The 25,544-nt window shown below is 37.3% G+C and overlaps 1 protein-coding gene and 1 non-coding gene across 5 annotated transcripts in view; both read left to right on the forward strand.

The window, feature by feature from the left end:
* Positions 1-19,629, forward strand: part of MMS22L (MMS22 like, DNA repair protein) — a 110,852-nt gene extending 91,223 nt beyond the window's left edge. For all 4 annotated transcript variants that reach the window (XM_059700892.1, XM_059700893.1, XM_059700894.1 and 1 more), the window contains exons 20-25: positions 4,539-4,708; positions 9,185-9,393; positions 12,386-12,549; positions 16,932-17,028; positions 18,515-18,682; positions 19,369-19,629. In XM_059700892.1, coding sequence (XP_059556875.1) covers positions 4,539-4,708; positions 9,185-9,393; positions 12,386-12,549; positions 16,932-17,028; positions 18,515-18,682; positions 19,369-19,450 — 890 coding nt within the window. In that variant the 3' untranslated portion in view covers positions 19,451-19,629. The remainder of the gene's footprint in view (positions 1-4,538; positions 4,709-9,184; positions 9,394-12,385; positions 12,550-16,931; positions 17,029-18,514; positions 18,683-19,368) is intronic.
* LOC132237766 (U6 spliceosomal RNA) lies at positions 17,208-17,317 on the forward strand. The gene has a single exon (XR_009453605.1). It is a non-coding gene; the product is annotated as a U6 spliceosomal RNA (small nuclear RNA).
* Positions 19,630-25,544: the final 5,915 nt, after the last annotated feature.

A 25,544-nucleotide genomic window follows, 5' to 3' on the forward strand; every position in this document is an offset into this window, starting at 1 on the left:
CTGTGTCCATGCCTTTCCTTTTGATCATCCTTCTTTCTCTAGTCATTCTTCCACTTTTGTCTTTGTAATTGAAATTCTTCCCCTGTCCCTTCTATGCCTAGCCCATGAGTCCCAACTTTCCTGCACCCCCAGGAGACCTATCTTCCCACTGTGCTTCATCTGTCCTGATCTTATGACATATTTTCGTAGTTTGACATTTATTGTACTTATTTGTGTACTAAGCATGGCCCCACTAAATTTTAAACTTACTTATGGTATTGATCATATTTTTTAACTTTTTATTCCCATCATCATGTGGTATTTTGAACAAGTAAGAACATTTACTCTGTGTGTGTGTGTGTGTGTGTGTGTGTGTGTGTGTGTGTATGCATTATGCACTGGAATGGGAACTGGGGATGCATCAGTTAAAGAGCTTTTGCAATGTAGGAGATGACATAGTATATACTAAATAAATATTTCTGGAATGTAATAATTTTATAAACCTAGCTAATAGGACACAAAGCATTTTTGTCTTTTTATTATTTTTTGTAATTATTTTACAATACACAAAACAAATCTATTACCAGATTGTACATACAAAATAATTAGCCATTTACATGCAGTAAACATTAATATTTCAAGAAAAATGATTCTAAATATAATATTCAACAAACAATATTTCAAGGAAAAAAGATTTTAGATATAATAATATTACCAAAACTGTACTAAGATAGTATAATATCACAGAAATTGTAGGAAATATTAAAAATCTGCAAATAACAGGATTACTACTATTATATTCTAAGGATTTTTTTCCCTCTGGCTTGATTTTTGTTCATCAGTTTATGTTTTTAATTATATTCCACAAGTGAGTGAGATCATGTTACATTTATCTTTGACTGGTTTATTTCACTTAGTATAATGCTCCCCATGTCTATCCATGCTGTTGTGAATGGTAAGAGTTCCTTCTTTTTTACAGCAGCATAGTATTCCATTGTGTAGATGTATCACAGTTTTTTAATCCACTCATCTGTTGATGGGCGCTTACGCTGTTTCCAAATCTTAGCTATGGTAAATTGTGCTGCTATGAACATAGGGATGCATATATCCTTTCCGATTGGTGTTTCTGACTTCTTGGGATATAATCTTAGAAGTGAGATTACTGGGTCAAATGGGAGTTCCATTTTTAATTTTTTGAGGGAACTCCATACTGGTTTTCACAGTGGCTGCACCAGTCTACATTCCCACCAGCAATGCAAGAGGGTTCCTTTGTCTCCGCATCCTCACCAGCACTTGTCATTTGTTGATGATAGCCATTCTGACAGGTATGAGATGGTACCTCATCGTTGTTTTGATTTGCATCTCTCGGATAATAGTGATTTTGAACATGTTTGCATATATCTCTTGGCCTTCTGTATGTCCTCTTTCGAAAAGTGTCTATTTAGGTCCTTTGCCCAATTTTTGATTGGCTCGTTTATCTTCCTTATGTTAAGTTGTATGAGTTCCCCGTAAATTTTGGAGATTAAACCCTTATCAGAGATAACATTGGAAAGTATGTTTTCCCATGCAGTGGGCTTTCTTGTTGTTTTGTTGATGGTTTCTTTTGCTGTGAAGAAGCTTTTTATTTTGATGTAGTCCCATTTGTTGTTTTTTTTTCTCCTTAGTTTTCTTTGCCCTAGCAGCTGTATCGGTAAAGATACTGCTACGACATATGTCTGATATTTTGCTGCCTATGGATTCTTATAAGATTTTTATGGTTTCCTGTCTTATGTTTAAGTCCTTCATTCATTTTGAGTTTATTTTTCTGTATGGTGTAAGTTGGTGGTCTAGTTTCATTTTTTGCACGTATCTGTCCTATTTTCCCAACACCACTTATTGAAGAGACTGTTTTGACTCCATTGTATGCTCTTGCATCCTTTGTCAAATATTAATTGAGCATAATGGCCTGGGTCAATTTCTGGGTTCTCTGTTCTGTTCCATTGATCTATATGTCTGTTCTTGTGCCAGTATCAGGCAGTTTTGGAAACAGTGGCTTTGTAATATAGCTTGATATCTGGTATTGTGACCCCTCCAACTTTGTTCTTCTTTCTCAGGATTGCTGCAGCTATTTGGGGGTATTATTTCATATGACTTTTTAGAGTTTGTTCTTGGTCTGTGAAATAATCCTTTGGTATCTTAATGGGGATTGCATTGAATCTATAGATTGCTTTGGGTAGTATGGACATTTTAATAATGTTGATTCTACCAATCCATGAACATGGTATATTTTTCCATTTGTTTATGTCTGCCTCTATCTCTTTTTTTCACACAGCTCATTTTTTTAATGTTCCTAAATGAGCAAAGTTACTTTCTAACTTTTAAATGTTAGAAATATATACTAGTATATTATAATGATCCCACTTAACTTTTTTTTAAGGCATAATACATGCATACAGCAGAAAACAAGTAAATACATAAGAACTCTTATAGTGCAGCACTTTTTCAATCGTGGGAGTATGTTCCTCACAACTTACCTGTATTTTCAGCTTCATCAGTAAATAAGTAATATTTCTGTAGCTAGGAAAATGACTTGTGGAGTTTTATTTGTATTTGTTTGTTTGTTTTTTTACAAAGCTACGCTGTGTATTTAAACTTTCCCCAGACTTTTTTACTTAAAATGTTTCTCTTTTTACATTTTTACTACCACATACACTGAAATGCTCTTTGCTGAAACTTAAAAAATAAATAGGGGTCTATCCCAGCAGAAAAGCAAATGTGTCACCTCTGCCTTCAGTGAGCTCATAAAACTTAAAAGGTCTTCAGAAGACATTATATCCATTGCAGAAGATGAAATATGAGTTTCGATGATGCAGTTTTGGTTGGAAGGTCCTTGCTCTTTATAAGTTAATACCTGGGTGACACCTACAAGTGATATGAATCATTTGAAATGTCGGTGATGATGGCAGTTCCTCTTACGGGTATATTAATGTTCGTTAGAATGTTAGTTCTTCTAACATTGCTGTCATTCTCAAGTTTTCCATCTACTGGAAAAATGAGGATCAAGCCAGCATTATTTAAAATATTGCTAAGTGAGCATTGTGTTTCTTTATGATTGATTATTGTATTTCCTTTTACAACAGAAGATTAATGTTGCTGTTTGTTGTTTTTAGAAGTGATTATTGGTTGGGTTTTTTCTTTAAATGTCATTATACTCTGCTATAAGCTATTTTGTATTCCATCAGAGCTTCAATTTTAAACTTTTTGTTTGAATGTTATCTTTTTTGCCTTCTAAGGTAAAATAAAATATAAAAGTTTATGCAGTACATATACCATTCTCTATTAATGATCTTTTAAATTTATTTGTTGTTGTTGTTGTTGTTTGTTTGTTTTTCAGTAAAGGGAGGCCTCAATAGCAATAATACACTCTAATGGGAATTGTAAATCTGCTTTTAATTACTTTATTAAACAAAGGCTACTTATTTGTTAAACTTTACTATCTTCAAATTTAGAGACTTCCAGTATTAAGGAACCCATAATATATTTCATGTAGTAAAGAACTCTGTTTCTCTTCTTCAGAATTAAAATTTAAACTATTTGTTTATATTAAACAATTGAAAGTTAATAAAAACTGAAGTTTAAGGAGGTTAAATAATTGCTTCAAGGTGTTACAACTAATCATTTTTTCATATTTTAAAAATTCAATTTAATTATACATCTTGTTGCAAACTCGGTTGAGTCAGCATAAAAAATTGTAACATTGTATATAATAAAAGGCTAATGTGCAAATCGACCAAAGGGCGGAACAACCAGTTGCTATGATGAGCACTGACCACCAGGGGGCAGACACTTAACGCAGAAGCTGCCCCCTGGCGGTCAGTGCGCTCCCACAGGGGGAGCGCTGCTTAGCCAGAAGCCGGGCTCATGGCTGGCGAGTACAGTGGTGGTAGCGGAGCCTCTCCCACCTCTGTGGCAGCACTAAGGATGTCTGACTGCAGGCAGGGTGCACACCAGGCTGAGCGGACACTCTCCCTCCCCCCCCCCCATAAAATGCATGAATTTTATGCACTGGGCCTTTAATAAAAAATATAAAGAAATAAGGGTATAAAAAAAACAAATGTGGAGTGCACGATGAAGCTCAGGGACAAGTAAGTATGCACATGAAAACAGTGTATGATCTAACAGTGTTCTTGAAGTTGGATTGTGTTTGCCTGAGTTTCCTAGTAGCCAAAGCAAAGATAAATCTTATTAATTGCAACATTCAAGCTATGTATGCACATAATGTATAACCAAATCCCATTCTATGTAGTATATGTATATGTGTTTATGTGCATGTGTATGTATGTATTAAATATCAGTTGCTCAGGAAATCTGTGTTTTTCTTGGCCCAGAACTCTTGAGAAAAATTTGTCTTTTTGGTGAAATACATGACTAGACAAGGTTTTTTGACTCACACTAAATGTTTCTTCCTAGTGCCCACTTTAATATGCTCCCATATGCTTTAAATATCAATTTTTAGGGTAATGACAAAATTTTCTAATTAGAAGATAACCATAGCTGCTGTTACTGCTCTTCTCTGTTAGGTATTCTTGTTAAATCCTGGGCACAGATCTTTGCTACCTCTGAAGCCCAAAAATTACTGTTCCGGATCATAGATTGTTTACTGCTGCCGCACTCAGTGTTACTGCAAGAGAAGGAGCTGCCTGCACCTCTGTTGACTGCAATTCAAAAGAGCCTGCCTTTGTATCTCCAGGTATAGTAAGTGTGGCTGCTTAAAAGTTAAAAAAAAATAACAAAAAACTCTTAAAGTAGCTTACTAACGGCACATTTTAAAACCCTGCATTGCCATCTCAATGTATGTGTGTACATGGGGCACTTCCATTTAGCATGGTTTTAATTCCTTTTGTGTTTCGCTCTGAAAACAAAGATGGAAAAGACGAAATCTCCACCCTCGAAAAGCTTAAAATTCAGGAGGAGGCTGATTACCATAGACACTTATAATAATGTGCTCCATATTTTTCTGAGAGGCCTCCTCTGTCTTGTCACCCAGACTGGGATGGGGAGAAGTGAGAGAAGATACTGTGCAGGATACTGTTTGTCAAAGAGCAGAGTGGGTAGGAGCTGAAGTTCTATTCTTTTTTTTTTTTTTTTAATATATTTTATTGATATTTTACAGAGAGGAAGGGAGAGAGATAGAGAGTTAGAAACATCGATGAGAGAGAAACATCGATCAGCTGCCTCCTGCACATCTCCTACTGGGGATGTGCCCGCAACCCAGGTACATGCCCTTGACCGGAATCGAACCTGGGACCTTTCAGTCCGCAAGCCGACGCTCTATCCACTGAGCCAAACTGGTTTCGGCTGAAGTTCTATTCTTGTCAGAGGGAACAGCATGGGAAGGGCATAGTTTTTATAAGAAACTAGAGGCCCGATGCACAAAAATTTGTGCACTCAGGGGGGAGGGGGGGTCCCTCAGCCCGGCCTGTGCCCTCTCGCAGTCTGGGACCCCTCGGGAGATAATGACCTGCTGGCTCAGGCCTGCTTCCGGGTGGCAGAGGGCAGGCCCAATCCCTAGTGCAGCCCCTGGTCGGGCTCAGAGCAGGGCCGATTGGGGGGTTGGGGCACCACCTCCTGTCACACTCAAGGCAGGATCGATGGGGAGGTTGCAGCACGACCCCCTGTCATGCACAGAGCAGGCCCAATCCGGGGGTTGGGGCACTGCCCCCTGTCACACACAGAGCAGGGCCCATCAGGGGGGTTGGAGCTCCGTACCCTGTCATGCACAGAGCAGGGCCCATCAGGGGGTTGGGGAACTCCCTCCTGTCACGCACAGAGCAGGGCCCTTCAGGGGGTTGAGGAGCTCCCCCCTGTCACTCACAGAGTAGGTCCGATAGGGGAGTTGGGGCACCGTCCCCTGTCACACACAGAGCAGGGCGGATCAGTGGGTTGGGGCACCGCCCTCTATCACCCACAGAGCAGGGCCAATCAGGATTGGGGCGCCGCCACTGTCACACTCAGGGCAGGGCTGATGGGGAGGTTATGGCTCTACCCCGTCACACACACAGAGCAGGGCTGATCAGGGGGTTGGGGCGCCGCCACTCTCACACACAGAGCAGGGCCCGGAGGCGGGGCGGGGGGGGGGGTTGGGGTGCCGCACCCTGTCACACACAGAGCCGCAGGGCGATCAGGGTGTTTGGGCGCTGCCCCCTGTCATGCTGATCCCGGTGCCAGGAGGCCTCGCGGCTCCGCTGATCCCGGTGCTGGGAGGCATATTACCCTTTTACTATATAGGGTAGAGGCCTGGTGCACTGGTGGGTGCCGGCTGGTTTGCCCTGAAGGGTGTTCTGGATCAGGGTGGGGGTCCCCACTGGGGTGCCTGGCCAGTCTGGGTGAGGGGCTGAGGGCTGTTTTCAGGCTGGGGGTGACTGAACTCCCAAATGCTCCTTTTTTCCTTTTTTTTTTTTTATTCTGGGCCAGCTTTACCTTGAGGCTTGGCTCCAGCTCTTAGGCCTCCACTCCTGAAAGTAGGTTTCTGGCCTTTGCTTACTGTGTTGCGAATCTGCTGGCTGAAGTCTGGAGGTATTTGTTACAATGTTTGAAACTGCAGGCTCAGAGGCCTACAGCCGCAGGCGCAGGCGGGGAACGTTGGTTTCCTCCGTCACTGAGGCAAGCAAGCCTCATGTTAGTTTCAAGCTGCCTGGCTGCCGGCTGCCATCTTGGCTGACAGTTAATTTGCATATCTCGCTGATTAGCCAATGAAAAGGGTAGCGGTCGTACGACAATTACCATGTTTCTCTTTTATTAGTGTAGATAGGACACACTGGGGAAAAGCAAATAATTCTCTGGGGGCTAGACACTCATATAGGAGGAGCCACATAATGGGGGTTTTCTATATCTATGCTAAGAAGTTTGGACTTTTTCTTTTACAGGGGGACTATTGATGGATTTTGAGTTTCTAGAGAAGTGGGAGTGACATACATTTCCATTTTAGAAAGGTGATTCTGTGACAGTATCCAAGGTAGTTGGTGCAGAGCTTAGAATGGAGATTTGGAAGGCAGTAAGGAATACATTATCTGAAGGTTTTGAACTAAGGCAGTAGGTATAGTGCTCAGTAAATTTCAGAAACATTTAGGAGCTCCAATCAGAAAGACTTGCTAAGTTAAGTATTATGGAGCAGCAGAAAAAATAGAATACTTTCTAGATTCCACAGTGGCTGCTTATGCAGGTGGTGGTGCTGCTGAAATGGGATATTATGGGGATGAAGGTAAGACTTTCTGAAGAGCTTCAATTTGAGATGCTGGGAATATCTAGGTCATGGTGTTCAGCAGGCACTTGGAAATATTGATCTATCATGCAAGAGAAAGGACTAGGCCAGCCGTGGGCAAACTACGGCCCGCGGGCCGGATCCGGCCCGTTTGAAATGAATAAAACTAAAAAAAAAAAAAAGACTGTACCCTTTTATGTAATGATGTTTACTTTGAATTTATATTAGTTCACACAAACACTCCATCCATGCTTTTGTTCCGGCCCTCCGGTCCAGTTTAAGAACCCATTGTGGCCCTCGAGTCAAAAAGTTTGCCCACCCCTGGGCTAGGCTGTGCTTTGTTATTCATTAGAGTCTGATAATAAAGGTAAGTGCTTCTTAATTTGGGCCTTAGCAAGGAAGCTGAGGCGGAATGGATTTTGATTAGGTAATAAGCAGTCTCTTCCACAGATGGATTTTTTAAACATATTTTTATTATTTCTAAGACATTTTAAGTTGACTTTTTAATTTTGTATTCAAAATAGCATTTAAAGCAGAGTATAGGGTGTCTGCTAGCAAGATAAACCACTGCCAATCCAGAGGGGAAGATGCAGGGAGGGGAGTTGTAGACCACAGGAGAGTCTGGTATGCTTGTTCCATGTGGCTCCTTAAACCAAAAGTGTATCTTGAATAAGAACTCTTATAAATTTCCAAAGTTGTAAATTGAAAAATTTGTTGAATTATCCATTTGGCAGAATTGACTTGGAGCTATAGCTTTAACTTCTTAAAGGTATCCAGCTCTTTCCTTCATAATTTTCAAAATGTATCCATTTAGTACTTCATCTTCTGATTTAATATGCTTTTCCTTAAACAAAACATTGAAGAAATGGGGTAGGGAATGCCCATTATTTTTTTTTAATTGTTTATTTAATTGCTAGTGTTTTAACAGCTCTAGGCTATTTTTCATTACAAATAATAACCTTTTAAAATTTCTTATCGGGAAAATATTTGTAGCTAAAATGTAGACAAAAACATTTCTAATTATTTCTCTGGGGATAAAACATTGTGAATCACAAAATACCAAATTATAAATGAACTTTTAGATCATAATTTATTGTGTTGGTGATTATACTTAGTAATAGGGAATATTTAGAAATATTGACAGAAAAAAAATTGTTTCCCGGAGTATTGGTTTAATTATGTTTGTAATGATCAAATACTATAATCCATATGAAAGTATTTTGTTAACTTCTATAAAAAGGGAAGGATTACATCAACAGACATGCAATATAACATTGTGAGTTCCGTATGACCTTGATCAATCTCTTAACTCCTAAACCAGTTTCCTCAGCTATAAAATTGGACCTACAGTAATACTAACTCAGTGGTTAATTAAATGAAATAATGAATATAAGTCACATGGTACAGTTACTGACAAATGAAAACCTCAAAATAAATTGTCATTATACTAACCCATAATTCTGCATTTCTCTCCTTTTGTTAATTAAAAAAAAATGTATCGCCTTTATTAACATGGGAGATTTTTAGCATAAGTTTTGTCTTACTCTGATAACTGTGAATGATGAGTGCCCTATATTTTAAAAACTGCCCTAAAATATGTTTTATAACTTGGTAAATACACATATATGCCTTTGATGAGTGTGGTGGTCAAGTTTTCTAAGGATGAGAAGAAGGAAGCTTCCTTTGTGTCCTACATTTCTTTCCTGCTTCATTTGTGCCCCAAAGACAAGTATGTGGTGTTAGATACCACAGCAGGGTTGTTACCAAGCGTAGCAACTCCCTTAACTTCATACAAACATTATCTATGGATAGCGGGCGGTGTCCTTGTTGGTTGTGATAAGTTATTAATTCAGACATGAGTATTAATGTAGGTGACTAAATTAGTAAGTTCCTAAATGTTCTTTTACCTTCTGATATTTCTTTGGGTTTTTTTGTTTGTTTATTTGTTTTCTTTTCCTCCCGTAGGGCATGAGTATCGTGTGCAGTCAGTCTCAAAATGCCTATTTGAATCAATTGCTGGGGAATGTTATTGAGCAGTATATTAGGCGGTTTCTTCCAGCTTCACCACAACATGTTTTAGATCTTGGACAACATCCTGTTTTGTTGGCATTGAGAAACTCGGCCACTCTTGCATTGATGCCATCTCTAAAGAAATGCATTGTACAAGTCATAAGGTACCTCTAAATATTAAAAATAAGCTGTATTTATAATTTATTAATATCTATTGAAAAAAAAACAAAGCATTTTAAAACTATTGGCCTCTGTTAAAATAATAGTTTAGAAAAGAATTTTTCTGAGAAGCATTATCTAAGATTTTACTAAAATGATTTTTACATATGCAGACAATGCTTTTTTAAAAAATTTATATTATTGATTTCAGAGAGTAAGGAGGAGAGAGAGAGAGAGAGAGAAATATCAATGATGAGAGAGAATCATTGATCGGCTGCCTCCAGCACGCCCCCTACTGGGGATGGAGCCCACAACCTGGGCATGCGCCCTGACTGTGAATCAAACCACTGAGCCACACCTGCTGGGATAAGACAATGCTTTTTGATTGTTTTTTCTACAGAACAATTATTTTCTTATATATGTCTTAAAGGTGTAGATATTTATTTTAGTTTTTTTATCAGAGAAACTACTAGTATTTATATACAATACAGTAATTATATTTTATAAAATATAATAAATAAGTGAAAATATGATTGCTAGTATGAAAAAGGAAGCCATATGAAGTCCTATTTTGTTAGCCTATCCTCTATCTAATAACTCAGTGTTTCTATTAGGCAGATGAATAAATGAAACTTCTAAGGCTTTCTACTAAACTCCTTACCTTTTAACTACCACATTAGGAGATTCAATAATAGAATTATCTTTTCTTTGCCTTCATAAAGTATTTAGCTTCATGTGAAATCAGTTTTTAAAGCTTAAGATGCTATGGTGCTATATATTCTTACCTAACATTTGTTTTCTCTTTTTAAATGACCTGATATTTTTAATAAACTGATATTATCCATCACCTGTTTACAGAATTCCATGTTTAAAATCTGTTCTTTCTCCCAACCATTTTCTTTTTTGTGTTCCTAGTGTTCTGTTACTCAGGTTTGGAAGCTTTATAGTTTTGTTCCCTCCCCTTTGCCATCCTCTGGCAAATGATTGTTTCCTTCCCTTATTTTCACATCTCTCTTTCCTTATCACATTATACCTCCTAGACTACTGCCAGAATCTTCTAACTACTTTCACTATCTCAGCTTTTCTCTCAGCCCAGCCAAAATAGTGCCGCCAGATTACTTTTTCTGAAATATTGTTCCATTATGACACTTTTCTGCCCCCAGACCTTCATTTGCTCTTTTTTTTTCTTCTTTGCCTATAGAATAAACTCCATACATGATCTGTCACTAGCTTTTCCATGGCATCTTATACAAACCCTAATAAGATTGGTTTATTATTGCCCCTCCAAAATGCTTTGTAGTTCTTTATGTTACAGCATTTTCTCCATTAAAATGCCATCCATCTGGACTAAATTCCACATAGTCATTATAAGACCTACACCTAACATGTCAGTGTACCATGATGTTTCTTCCCTTCTGAAGTCATGTGCTCTGTAGGATTCAATTCTCAAAATTGTCATATTTTGCCTTACTTGTATCTGAATTCCCATCAAGATGGTACTAGTACTCTACCACTGTGTGTGAGACAGTGTATAAGTAGTTTGAGTATAAACCCAATGACAAATGCTGAAGTGAAGTTAAATCCTTAAAGTCATAAAACTGTTTTAAAAACCCGGTGTTGAAGACCCCGGCTGCTTAGCTGAATTTCCTATTTGTCTGTGAAAACATTTTTCTCATGATTTCTAGTTGATGACCCAAAATATAACAATTCCTTTTTCTTTTTTCTTTTTTTAAAGTACTCAGGAATGAAAGAGAGATTTCCTCCTACACCTTCTTCCATTGCATGCTTCTTTACTCCTGTAGTTCCCAGTATTAGTTAGGGCTCCTGCCTCTGAATTCCTGAGAATTCTAGACTTATTATTTGAAGCACCTATCACACTATATCATGATAGCCTTTTTTTTTCTTGTCCAGCTTGTTCACTGGACACTAAGCCCCTTGCTTTCAGAGACGATATTTTACTTCACTTTACATTCTTGTCCTTAGACTTGTACCTGGTACAATATAGGTACCTATTAAACGTCTTTTCTGGGCACTGGGAATTCAGCAATGAGCAAAAAAAGACAAAACCCTTGTTCTCAAAAAATGAATGAATCTTCTTATATGTGAAATTTGTTGGAAGCCACTATATGGAGTAGAAATGATGAAGAGATAGTTCCTGCTTTTATGGGGTTTATAATTCTTAGTGATTTCTATGCCTCCTTTTGGCAAATTATTATTATTGCTTTGCAAATATATATATAGATGTCTAGCTTAGATTTTGCTGCATTTGACAATTTTTCATTGTCTAGACTTTTTAGAAAGTGAGCGATCCCACTTTCTTTTATTCACCTAACAAATGTACACTGAGCACCTGTTAGGAGCCAAGACTTGTTCTAAGAAGTAGAGATATACACATGAGAAAGATAAATTACCTTGATGATCTCGGATGAATTCTAGTGCTAAAATGTGTCCTGCTTTGAGAGAAGATATTAAATCCTAAATTATCTCTCTGATTCTTTCACTTCCAAAAGGAAGGAAAGAGGTAAAGCTAGAGTTGGAAGCTAATTCCCAGGACAGTCTTCTTATTGAATTGGGGGTAGGGGGAGAACCCTCCCAAATCCCTAAATGAATGTAAGGAGAGATTTATTTTTGCAAATTTGGCATAAATGTTGCATCCTTAAAGAGCTGGTAGAGGAGTTCAGGCTTATTATATTGGAAAGAAAAGAAATTAACAATTACATTTTTATTTGGATTTTGATTAAGTTCATTGTAAGACCAGGTTGCTTTAAATTTAGTTTATGTCTATATTTAACATTGGCCCTTATAGCACACCAAAAGAATGTGTAGTCATTGCTTCTTAATATTCTGTGTATGGTAAAATATACATATTTTTTATAAATTGTGCTTTATTAATTTGTGGGAGGTAAAATTTGCCAATATCTATAAAGTATATGTCATTTGATTCTGCCCTATTGAAACTTTGAACAGAAGAACAAACAAAATTGTACTTGTTTTCAGGAAATCCTACTTGGAGAGTAAACCGATCTTGCTTCCTCCACGTTTAGCATCCATTCTGGCTTTTATCCTTCAACTCTTCAAAGAAACTAACATGGACGTTTCTGAAGTTGAACAACTCCTCCCTGGTGTCTTAAAATGCTTGGTGTTGGTTAGTGAATCCCAAGGTATTTTGAGTTTGTGTTATACTTTCCTGTTCAATTTGAAAGTACTCGTTCCTATCAGTTAAGTTGATAGTTACAAAAGTATTTGTTTATGTTATATATCAGTTTGTATTTATCATGGCTAAAGAACAAACTCCAGCCAATAGCTGAGGTTGAACATGATAAATGGTTAAACATTGACATGTTTCAGTCTAGTTTAGTTTAGTTTTTCCCAAGGCAAATAATTTAGTGAGGTGCTACTTCCTCTGATTAGACTTGTTAAGTTCTTAAAAAATATTTGTTAATCTGACTCCAATTATTAAATACTAGAGGCCCGGTGCACAAAAATTTGTGCACTCGGGTGGGTCCCTCAGCCTGGCCTGTGCCCTCTTGCAGTCTGGGGCCCCTTGGGGACCCCTTCCCCTGGCTGCTGGCACCAGTTTTCCTCCGGCGCCTGGAACCCAGGCCTTCGCTCATCACCGGGGGAGCTAAGACCCTCGCTGCTCACCACGTGCGGGCCCCGGGGGGCGTGGCAGAGGCCGGCATGGCGGGCTTTCCTCTTTGCTCTTCGCTCGCCACGCCGGCCTTCGCTCACTGCTCCTGCCTGGGCCAGCCAGCTTCGCTATGTTGCTTGGCACCTACATATGCAAATTAACCTCCATCTTTGTTGGTGGTTAGCCACCATCTTTCTTGGCAGTTAATTTGCATATTGCCCTGATTAGCCAATGGGAAGCATAGCGAAGGTACGGTCAATTACCCTTTTTGTCTTTTATTAGATGGGATATCTTGTTAAATATTAAGTTGTGAGAAGTCAGCACACTTTCTTCTCCTATTCAGGTTTCTGCTGAAAGATCTAAGCTGATTTCTTTGGTAAACCTGTTAAGGATCCTTTGATCCTATTCCTTTGTTTTCAGTGTCACCAGCCTTACTGCCAGTGATCTCTTTAAAACACCATTTATTTAATGCCCACTGTGAGTAGCATGCTTTAATAAGCTTATTAGAAATATGCAGAATAATAGCCATAGCTCTATCCTGAAAGAATTTTTAAAATGTAAATAGAAGGCTCTGTGTGTGTGTGTGTGTGTGTGTGTGTGTGTGTGTGTGTGTGTATCATTATAATGTGATTGTTCAGGGCAGGTCTTCTCTAATGCTTCTACCTAAGTATGTGTAACTGCTATGATAGGTGAGTACAGTATGTATCCTCAGGAATCTGAGGGCAGGGCCCAAAGTGGTAGCTAAAAGCTCAGACACCTCTTTGTAATGCTCTGTTTTATCTCAAATATTGTATGCATAATTCGCTTAATCCTCATTTTAATAATTAAAAATGTTCTTTCTGCTCCCAAGCTTGGTTTTGTGGAAAATGGTATGTTCTGTTAATTTAAAATGCCCTTACTTCATAGTAACATCCCTTCCCTGAAGAATGCCCAGATGTGCCCCAGACTTTTCTTTAGAAATTCTGTCCTCATTGAAAATTTGTACATACTTTTAATTTCAGTGAACGCTTGTTGTATTGTGCAATATAAAATTTCTTGAGACAATAGATAGTATAAAGTTTTAGCTAGCCTCTTATTTTGATGATAGTAATATTTATTATGAAGAAGACCATAGTTTGGAAGGTGAATTTTGCCTCTTGTTATCTAGTATAAACCAATTAATTTTAGACTTGTAATAAATAATTTTTAAAAGTATTTCTTTGAATAAAAGGAACTATAGTTCAAAGACACAGATTCAAGTAGCAATCTAAATTGTGCACCACCAAGACAAAGGAGAGGCCATCTTTTATAAAGTTCCATCCATGTTCCCAATTTTATGCAAATGAAGTTTTCAAATTGAGCAGTTCTGATTGGAGAAATCCCTGAGGTGGTTGACACAGCATAAAAAGAGCAGGAATTCAGTCTGAGGTTCTTCCTGGTACATGGTATGTGAGGAACCCCTGTTGGCAAATGGCTATTGGACTTATTATTTATAAAATCTGGGCCCTTGGTTGTCCCTAGGGAGTTCATCTCAACAGCTAAATTCCTTCTTGAGGTTCACATCATATGCATCTTTCTTCTGAGGTCCACACTAGCTAGTGAGTGCTTGACATATTCAGCATAGATGGAGTGTGGGATTCTCCACCTCCACATTGTAACCTTGAAGGAGAAATAAACGCAGGTTTGTGTGCTTGGCTCAGAGAAAATTCTGACTCCCTTTGTTGTCTCAGTGTCTAAAAGGACCATTTGTATAGTCACAAGAGATATTACTAAATGACTCGGCAAATCCACTCCTTAGTAGGTGCCCAAGAGTATTTTAAACACATGTTCACTCTACAAAGAGCTTGATGAGTTCCACTTCTTGCATGACAACATAAGGAACTCTGCCAACCTGCTCCTCAGCAAAACCAGTGAAAATTACTTAAAAGAAATCATTAAAGTCTCCGGAAATAGCCGTGAGGGTATACAGCAAATGGAGAAATCTTTAAGAAAATCTACTAAAACTTGGTATGAACAGCAAGAATCTGTGGTACTTGAACCAAGACCACTTCTTCCTTCTTTTCCGCCAGCATAGTAAGACAGAAACTACTCCAGACTGGTAAATCCAAGAATATAGGGCTCCCTCTCCCCAGCTTCCAGTCGGGTCCTGTGAGAAACAAGCTTCCAGCATTTCTCATCATGACCCCAAGCTAATGTTATGTTTCAGGCATGCACAGCTAAGAAGTAAGTGCTCCATTCTTCTGCTCAGCCCCCACTCAAGGGATGGTTGCAGTACATTGAGTGCGACACCACTGAGAATACAGGGGTGCCAACCATTCTTGCTGCAGCTTATAGGCTGCATGCCAAGAGAAGCAAGCTGAGGGGACCTGGTGCAGCTGTCCCTCCTTCCACAGTGCTCTTCTCCTAAAGTGGGTGTGTCGCTCAGAAAGTAGTTGTCTCTGTCCCAGAACCAGAGCCATGCCTGTGAGATTGTGCCTGGAACTCTGAGTCTCTCCCAAAAGAACTGATTTCATTTTCGACAGTGTGAAAAAGTTCAAACCTAAGGGTACTGTCAAAAACAGTGCAGTTTGTGATGAAAGGCAAAAGGCAGGAGAATACTGGACTATAAGATAATCTGTAGTCCAGCCAGTTTGGTGTGAGAATTGGTGAAAGGGACAGCTGGTTAGAGCCCTTGGGTCAGAACAGATCTCAGACACTGATCTCAGTGTTTTATCCTGTTTAAAAAGCCTGAACTGGATTAGATCAGTCAATGAAGCACTTTATGCCCCAGGGCATTATTGAAAATAATGGCATAATCAGCCAGCAATTAGTGGAGCTTAACAGCTGGTGTCAACATGAGAAGGGACAGTCAAAGAGAGCACTGTCAAAACCACTGTCTTCCAATGGAGACTGGGCACACCTAAGGTTACACCACCTGAGGAGCAGTTTTAGAGGTTTCACACAGGAGCAGGAAGAAGGAAGAAGAAGTAGACTTCACTAAAAAATGTCCAGTTTTCCAACAAAATAAATTTACAAGACACAAATAATCAGAGAAGTGTGATCCATTAACTGAAGAAAAAAAGCAGGCAATGGAAGCTGCCATTGAGAGCAATCAAATACTGGATTTAATAGACAAAGACTTCAAAATAGTAGAGGAACAAAAAACACAAGACATTTAGAAAACAAAATGTAAAAAGATGGATGTAAATCCAACTATTCAATAGTGACAATAACGGAAAGGATTGAACAATCCAATGGAAAGAGATTATAAGAATGGATTTTTTAAAAAGATCTAACTATCTATAGGAAACACTTTCTACATTGGTTTTTGATTTTTTTAAAAAAAAAACTTCATGTACAAATATGCTATTTTAGAGGATTTGCTTAAGTATTTAAAGAATACAGATGTCCTTTTGTGATTGTGCTGTTTGAAAGGAAGATAGCATCAAATATAGTTGATTTTAATATATGTATCTTCAACTAATTTTAAGTGAAGGTAAGTTGTTGGATTCTAAATGGCTACTTATGTATTTGTTCGTGGGAGGAGTAGGCTTTTGAATTTTAAAAAATCTATTCGCCTGTAAATCAGCTGAATTATTAAAGGCTGATTTAATAATACTTTTGTCAGTATGTAATAGTGCTTGCAGGATTGGGATGGGACAGTGTTATTGAATATGGGCTCTTATCCTCACATATATTTTTTCAGGTATAAGGTTGTAGAAAATAGACTCTTAAGCTTTTTATATTTTCTTAAAACGAGAGGGAAATAGATTGGGAGATACACTTTTGAAGAAAACAAAACCTTTTAATTATTTCATTATGAGAAATAACAGGAAAGCATATACATACTTTGAGAAGCAACATATTTTTCTAAGTCAAGCGTGTTTATATAAAAATGAGGATCCAGCTGGTCAATTCAGACACCGTGTATAATGCTGTAATTTTTCCTTCTAGTTAAAAGGCTAGCCACAGAGAACTTGCAGTGTATGGTGAAAACCTGCCAAGCGGGGTCAGAAGGAGAACCTGCCGCCCAGCTGACTGCAGTGTTTAGGTAACTGGAAATCATGCCAACTGGCAAGGAGACTATTGCCAGCCATTTGACAGCCAACATGTTTTTTAAATAACTAATTATCCAAAACAGAATGTGTTACTACTTGTTTATAGTATTTCAATTATTGTATTTTGGGCAGTAGTTTTGTTGCATTGTGTTGTTTTATTAAAAAAGTAAAGGTGCTTGCTCATTTCAGCAGCACATATACTAAAATTGGAACGCTACAGAGAAGATTAGCATGGATAATCTCAAGGGTGACACACAAATTCATGAAGCGTTCCATATTAAAAAATAAAATAAAATAGAAGTGCCAGGGAGAAAGGTAAGTGAGCTACTTCAGATTACCTGTGTATTTAATAAGGAAGATTCTTGCATGTATTTAAGAGGAAAAAGTGGGAAATGTGGGGTCATGATGACAGGAGCATAGGCCTTCAGCGCTGCTCAACATTTACTCAGGATCCGTTATAGACATACACATCGTGGGTTTCTTACTTGCTTAGGTTCTGTTGACCCAGGAGCCTCCATTACTTTTCTTTTGGTGAAGCATAGACTGTGAGACTTGATCTGTCATTTGTTCACAAGACTAACAATGTAACTTGAACTTTTTTTTTTCCTGCCTTGCTTCCTTTGTCTTGTGCTTGGGGTGGGGGTGGGGGGCAGTATTTTAGGTATTTCTTTCTCATGGTTTCTACCAGTTTACCTTTATTGTACGTATCTCTACCCTAGCACTGCCATAATAAGCAGTTTAGAGTCATTTTCTTCATCTATGTTGGATCTTTGATTCCTCAGTTTTTGTTCTCATCACATAATTGGCACTTATCAGGTGTCTAGTTTATTCAAATTGTGAGCACTTGAAATAAATAATGGATTTGTGAAAACTAAAACCCTAGGAGGGGAAAAAGAATTTAGATGAATAAAGGATGCATGTTTGTTATGTACAATTTATTAAGGTGGCTTTTATTTGGTGGGGGAGTGGAAATTTTAGGGTTAAAATATGTAATTCTAATTTATAAAGGTCTCCTATGGGCCTAAAGTCTCTTGATTGATTCCAGAATATAAAATATAATATGAATAACTTGCTTTCCTCATAAAAGTATTGTTTTGTTTATCTAGAGATATGAAGAAATTTTTTAATATCTAGGAAGCCAGACTTGTTTTTCTCTTAGTCTCTTCCACATCTTTACCTCCCAGATTTCAACATATAGACTATAGCAGAAAAGTCCCCCTTATTCTCCCTCCTGGGATTCCAACTCTTCCCTCTTCCTCTCAGTGCCACTGCTTTCTTCTTAGCTTACACGGAAATAAGCCATTTCTGCCCTTCACTTTTAACTGTTATATTCTTCTTATTCTTAATTCTAGATTCTTAAGGTACTCTTACATGAAATGATCTTTCTTGTGTTCAGGCTATAGCTGATTGCCATATAGATACCAGCCCTAGGAATTGATTGCCCCAGAAGTAATCCTAAGTAACTTGATTTACTTTCAGGCATTTTATCCAGGATTATGGTATGAGATACGATAATCAGATTTACAGCATTTTAGAAACAGTAGCAGCATTGGACCAGCAGGTTGTCATCCACTTGATTCCTACCCTCACTCAGACTCTGAAGGATTCAGAGCAGAAATGGGGCCTTGGCAGAAATATGGCACAAAGGTATGTTTGATAATTTGATTAAGTTCTTTTGGGCATGATTAAAAATCTAGATTCATTTTCTAGAAATGGCTTAGTTTTCCATTCCCAAAAATATGGGGTGTATTTAATTGAAACATGTTTTAGTGCTATGATTGACACATCCATCCACACATTGTTCTTTTCAAAGTGACCACCCTAGAAAGCCGTCTATTTCAGCAGTGCTGCTGCTGTTGCAAAACACAGGTTCCTCATGAGGAAGTGGCCTGTAGAGCCTTGTTTGCCTTGTTTTTGTATAAATTCCATGGTGGCATATCAGTCCTTTAAAGGATGCTTGGTTTACTGTATCTACTTCATCATGTATGTCCAGTTACTAGGCTGAGTGCCCCAATTAGATAACAATGTTTCTGGTAAAAAAAAATAGATGAGGCTTTTTTAAAATAGGTTTATAACCCAACTGAGGATAGTGCTTGAAATATTCAGGGTAGTGCAACATTGTGGAAATATGCCTGTAGTTCCTAAAGAGATTGTTTTTGAGGTGTCAGCCTCATACTGAAATTCATATGTCCCAAAGTTTGTTAAGGAATCAAAGTACTTTAATCACATTGTGGGAGTGTACGTACAGAGTCAAGCAAGTTCAATTTGTAAATACATAAATGAAAAGTAATGAAAGGGAACTAAATCTATCTGCCTTCTTTTTTCTTACACAGGCAAGCCTATAGCAAACTTCTATCTCACTTAGGACAAGTGGGACAAGATGAGATGCAAAGACTGGAAAATGAAAACAACTAATATGTTTGTGATTCATCTTTTTTATTAATTATAACTATCCAAACCCAGGTCGCATCATTCTCACCCCTTTTAATTAATTGTATGCTGTTCTGTTAAAATTATTTTCTAGGATTTTTTTCCTTACATACCTGTAAGTATACTAAATATATAAATAAGTAAATAAAGGTTCATTAAGTATCTTTTGGAATCTCTGAAACTAAATTAAACTTTTTCTAACTGGTAGTGTTATCTGTGTATAACAGTATCACTGGTTGATCCATGGACTTGTTACTGTAATGTGACTTTGTGTCTTGGGACTTGTTTGTGTTTGTTGAGATTTTTATGAGTTATCCTATATTATAAAAGGCTAATATGCAAATCGACCAAACAGAAGAACAACCAGTCACTATAACAGGGGTGGGCAAACTTTTTGACTCGAGGGCCACAATGGGTTCTTAAACTGGACCGGAGGGCCAGAACAAAAGCATGGATGGAGTGTTTGTGTGAACTAATATAAATTCAAAGTAAACATCATTACATAAAAGGGTACGGTCTTTTTTTTTTTTTAGTTTTATTCATTTCAAACGGGCCGGATCCAGCCCGCGGGCCGTAGTGTGCCCACAGCTGCACTATAACGTGCTCAATGTAGGAGCTGCCCCCTGGTGGTCATTGTGCTTCCACAGGGGAAGTGCCACTCAGCCAGAAGCTGGGCTCACAGCTGGCAAGCGCAGCAGTGGTAGTGGGAGCCTCTCCCGCCTCCGTGGCAGGCGGACATTCCTCAAGGGGTCCCGGACTGCAAGAGGGCTCAGGCCGGGCAGAGGGACCCCCCTCCCAAGTCCATGAATGTTGTGCACCAGGCCTCTAGTCTATAATAATCTATAATAATAAAAGTATAATATGCTAATTAGACCAGATAGCCGAATGACCTTCCGGACAAAACTGGGGCTACAAGGGCAGCCACTGTGGCTGCAAGGGCCAAGCCCCTTGCACAAATTTCGTGCATTGGGCCTGTAGTGTTCTAATAAGATACCTTTGTAAGTTTTTTGGAAGGGGGAAAAGGATTAGGAGCTAGAACTGTTTGTTAATCGTTTTTTGGTGTTTTTTTATACAATGTGTGAGGCAAGTTAATGAGTAAAACCCTTACCAAACCTAAGAATGAGACCAAAAATCTGGCTAAATGATTGTATAGATAATATGTGTTTTTTTGTGTTTGTTTTTTTTTTTAATTAAGCCAACAGTGTTGTTTAGGTAGATTCCAACTGTTGCCAGATGTTTTTCCCTACTCATTCTTTGACAGTTGTCATTAACAGATATATCAGGAAGAAGATAAACGAGAACCTATAAGGAGATGATAAGTAATAATACTCTGGAAAATCTTGATATTACAAATTAACTGAAGAGGTCTGAGAAGTCCACTGATTTATCTCCTCGTTCTTCAGTTAGAGCCTCTTATAATTTAGCATCTTATATGTTTATAGGGAACCAGTTTAGTTTCTTTAAGTAGCTATTGCCTCTTAATTCTTTTTTTTTTTTAAATATATTTTATTGATTTTTTACAGAGAGGAAGGGAGAGGGATAGAGAGTTAGAAACATCGATGAGAGAGAAACATCGATCAGCTGCCTCCTGCACATCTCCTACCAGGGATGTGCCCGCAACCAAGGTACATGCCCTTGACCGGAATCGAACCTGGGACCTTTCAGTCCACAGGCCGACGCTCTATCCACTGAGCCAAACCGGTTTCGGCTGCCTCTTAATTCTTTAACAATCTCATCCAGATTTATTTTACCAGTTGGGCTCTTGACTCCTTTTTGTAGTAAGCATTATTTGGTAAAAAAGCTCTAGTCCTAGTGTTTGGGATCCACCTGGTTTTCAAACCTAGCTCTGCTTTGTGACCTTGAGCAAGTTACTTAACTTTTCTGAGCCTCAGTTTCTTCATGGAGAAAAAAAAAGAATACTGCTATTTCTATTTTACAATGTTCTGATAAGATTCAGTAGGAAAATGTATGTGAAATATTTGGTGGCCTGTATTCCGTTTGGATATGCACAGATATGATTACTGTATTATGTATACACAAAGGTTAAAAAAAACCTCTCAACTTTGTTTCTCTGAATGATCCTACTTTTTTTGCAATGTTTTCTTAATTCCTTTCTTCTGGGACTCTGGTCTTCATCGTGGTTCTATTCCTTCAAGAAAACATTTCAATCCTTTTCTGGTTCAAAAAGTATTTTAAAATTGAAATGTATTGCAATCAGCAAAATATAGTTTATAGCACTCTCCTAATTGTAATCTGAAGTCTAAAGAAGTATCTGTTTTCATAATATACAAATGGTCTGTTTTCCCCCCAAATCAGCTGTCATTACTTCAATGAAATGAATGAAAGTTTCTTTGCGGTCACTTAACAGATTTCATAGCAATGAATTTCTTTTCATTATGATCATTATGAGAATGACTTGTTAAACTATTTTATCTATTTAAAGTGATGCTTTTAAAGGAATTTTATGTATAGGTTATATATTTTTATTTTCCAAGGGAGACTAATAACTATATCTGAGAATCTTGCTCCTTAGAGTATGAAACTTAAAGAATCAGAAAAGCTGCTGCTGAATCATGCATTATGGTGAATAACTGTAGATACTAAGAATAACTAAAGTTTATACTTAAAAAATCAATTGCAACAAAAGTGTAGCAATACAGGTATATGTATGTTTTTTATTTATATGGAAAATTTTAAAGAAGCTGTTTTTCTTTAATTGAAGAAAAAATTTGACTCAGTTCCTATTCCTAAAAATCTTCAGTTGCCCTTAACTCATTACTATAACCTTATCTTTTTCCATTCCCAGACTTAGAGTACCTTATAACTGCTTCCTTAATATCTATTTTTCCCTAAGTACCATTATCTCTGAGGCTGCTGCTCTACCTTTTATTTTGTAAGTCACTCTCTTCTGGTGAAATGAGGAAAGTACGTCCTCATTTCTCATGTTCTTTGACCTCTGTGGCATTTGCATTTTCATTTATCTTCTCATCCCTTCCTCAGGGAAACTGCTCCTTCCTACATGTACTGAACTTGGAGAGCACCTTCACATTCTTTTTTCATGTCCCAGTGGTAAGATCTGGTTCTTCACCTGTTCTGCCTCAACATTCTTCTTATAGTCTATTGGTAATACTAGCTCATAATTTTCTCTCTCAACTCTATTTCTTGGGCTGATTTCTCTCTAAACCACTCTAATTTGATCCTCCTGAAATCTCTAGGCAACGTATCAGGCTGCCCTTGTCACTTGATATTCCAGTCTACCTGTCTTTATTTTCTACCCGGGTAATACACTGTTTTCCCAAGTTCCTAGCTGTGAAACTTCAGAGGCAGCTTGGATTCTTCATTGCTCCCACTTTCAGTTGATCAGCAGCACAGGCTCTTGCTATTTTTTTCCACTCCATGCATCTCGGCTATTTTTTCTATTGAGCTCTATAATCTCTTATCTCTGGTCTCTTTTTCTGTAGTTAATCCTTCTCACAGTTCTGACATTAGTGTTCCTAAAGTACTACTTTCCTCTTGTTACTTTTCTGCTCAGGGCCTTCAACTTACTTCCCATTGTTAGTAAGCTGACAGTGAAATCCTTCAATCAGACTTTCTGCCATCTGACTCTACCTTTTCTGTCCAAACTTACCTCTGGCAGAAGACTAGACTGTCTTAGACTGTCTGAATGTCATGTTCATTCTATACTCTGGAAGTATGCCAGTCAAGTAATTTCTGTGCACTGTCAGATGGAGTGTAAAGAAGATGATTGAGGCACAACAGTGTGATGAAGTGATTTTATTAGACACTCAGATTTGGTAATGATTGAATGTTTTTAATTGAACATTTAATGTTTCCATGGGGGAGGAAAAAAATGGAGTATTGACTCTATATAAAAAAACATTTGATATTGAGTTCATTTGCATTAGAATTTCATAGTTGAAGACTTTTATATCCTTACCTATTCCTAGCATATTTTCCTTTCTTCTTAAGTGTAACTATTTCTACCTGGGCATCTATGTAAAAAAAATAGTTGTGGGTTATTAGACTATGTATATGTTCTGTCATTGTTATCTCTCTCAGGCTTTATCACAAAACTTTAAAGCTACTTTGTTCTTAAAGAATTAATGGATCTGTCTTCATGTACTGTTATGGACTTTGACAGTTTTTAATTTTGTGTTCCCTTTCTTAAGATTATATGTTACACAGAAATTTGATAAGCCTCTGCAGTTGGGAGAAGCCTGTGTGAAACCTACCTTCCCTAAATACTAAATGTTACACAGCACTTGTGTTTTGAAGATAAAGATAGGTATCATAGGACCTTCACTAAATGCTGTATTATCAATACTAAACCACTGCTCTTTGAATGATAGACTTTTTATATAAACCTTACATTTTTCCAAAAACTGATGTCTACTCCTTCTAGGGTTAAAAATATTGCCTTGTCAGTCTAGTGTATAGTTTATCCATGTAAATAACATGCTTTGTTAAGTGGTTGATTTTGGGAAGCCACGTAGCACATTCTTTTACATATTTAACAACATATGAGAGTTGTATTTTGATTCTGTGATATATATTGGTAAGGTTACCAAAATCAGTACCATATGATTGAAATTGACCATTTTCTGCTTATTAAAGTTTTGGTGTGCTAATAGTTATTTGATTATTGCATTTGCAAATTGTACTTTTAGAAGAATTCTGGGCATTCTTATAAACATGTTTATAAGTTATTTTGTGCATATGTTAAGGATATGTAATAAAAATGTATTTATTTAACTTAGTCTGTACCTATGATTATTCAACTTCCCTTTTTATGACAGATTGACTACTTGAAAACCAAAATAATTTCTATTTTATACTATTGCTTTCATACTCTTTTGTAAAACACTAGTTTTCCAGCTATTGCAGTGTCTGAAGGGAATACAATATACATCTAGTTAAACAAGGAAAGCATGAAGAGAAGAAGTGTAAAAGGTACCCTAATCATAACCTAACTGGCATTATGTTAAGGACCCAAAGAATTTTATTGCATTTTACATTTTAGAGATTCATATCTTTGCTGGCTTTTCCTCCCACACTAAGAACACTGCCAATATCTATATAGTACTGCTTCTTTTTAAAAGTAAAATACTGAAATAATGCTTAAATAGTTGGAAGTTTCGTGATCTATGGAAATTCACATTGATAATTTGAATATAAAAACAATATGATCTTTAATTTTGAAGAGTGAAACTAGAAGATGAATTGCTATAGAATATAGTACACTTAAGTGGAAAAATATATGAATAGTTTCAATGACCAAACAGTTTTGTTTTTTTCTTATTAGCTCTTACTATTGATGATTTTAGGGAAAGGATCTAATTATAAGTGATCTCTGCGTTCTTTTTCTTTTTTAGGGGAGAGATGTAGTAGTTTGTTTTCTGTTGTTGGGCTGTACTTATAAAGGGTTTATAAAGTTTCTGAAAATTATGTAAAGCTTTTATAAATTCTGAGTTCAATTCTTTGAAAACTATGTTCACCATGGAAGAGTTTGACAATAGATACTGATTTGTTTAAAATGAATAGTTAGAAATCCACACAGAAGAAAATCAAGAGTACTCTTAGGCTGCCTTCAGTTACCATTAAACAAACTTATTTTTAGACCATTTCCCTTTTACTTGTTGGATATAGGGTCTGGGGTTACAAATAGACTAATGGTTTTATAAGGTAAAACTGCTACAGTGAAAATCTATATGTCAAGTAGAAGAATTAATGAATCCAATGTTTCTTGCATAGGTCCTTGTTGAAAACATTCTGAAATGCTGTACATTTTCCTGACCTGGTAAGGCATTTTAAAAATTTAGTTTAGATGGTTTACACCTTTTAAAGAGATTATCTATCATCCTTCTAAATATAAATTTATCTATATCACTTTCAGAACTGTACAAATACTCTCAAGGTTTTTTTGTCTAAACTAAATCTCTGTTCTTTAAAATTTACTTTGTCTTCTTACTCCTAATTTCTCTCCCCATCCCACCCTTAAATCTGGATAGCCAGAAGATATATATTTTAGGTATCTTATAATGTATAAGATTAGTGAATTCTGTATTTAGAATAAAAATCT

This window comes from Myotis daubentonii, chromosome 6 (assembly GCF_963259705.1).
Source record: "Myotis daubentonii chromosome 6, mMyoDau2.1, whole genome shotgun sequence".
NCBI lineage: Eukaryota > Metazoa > Chordata > Mammalia > Chiroptera > Vespertilionidae > Myotis > Myotis daubentonii.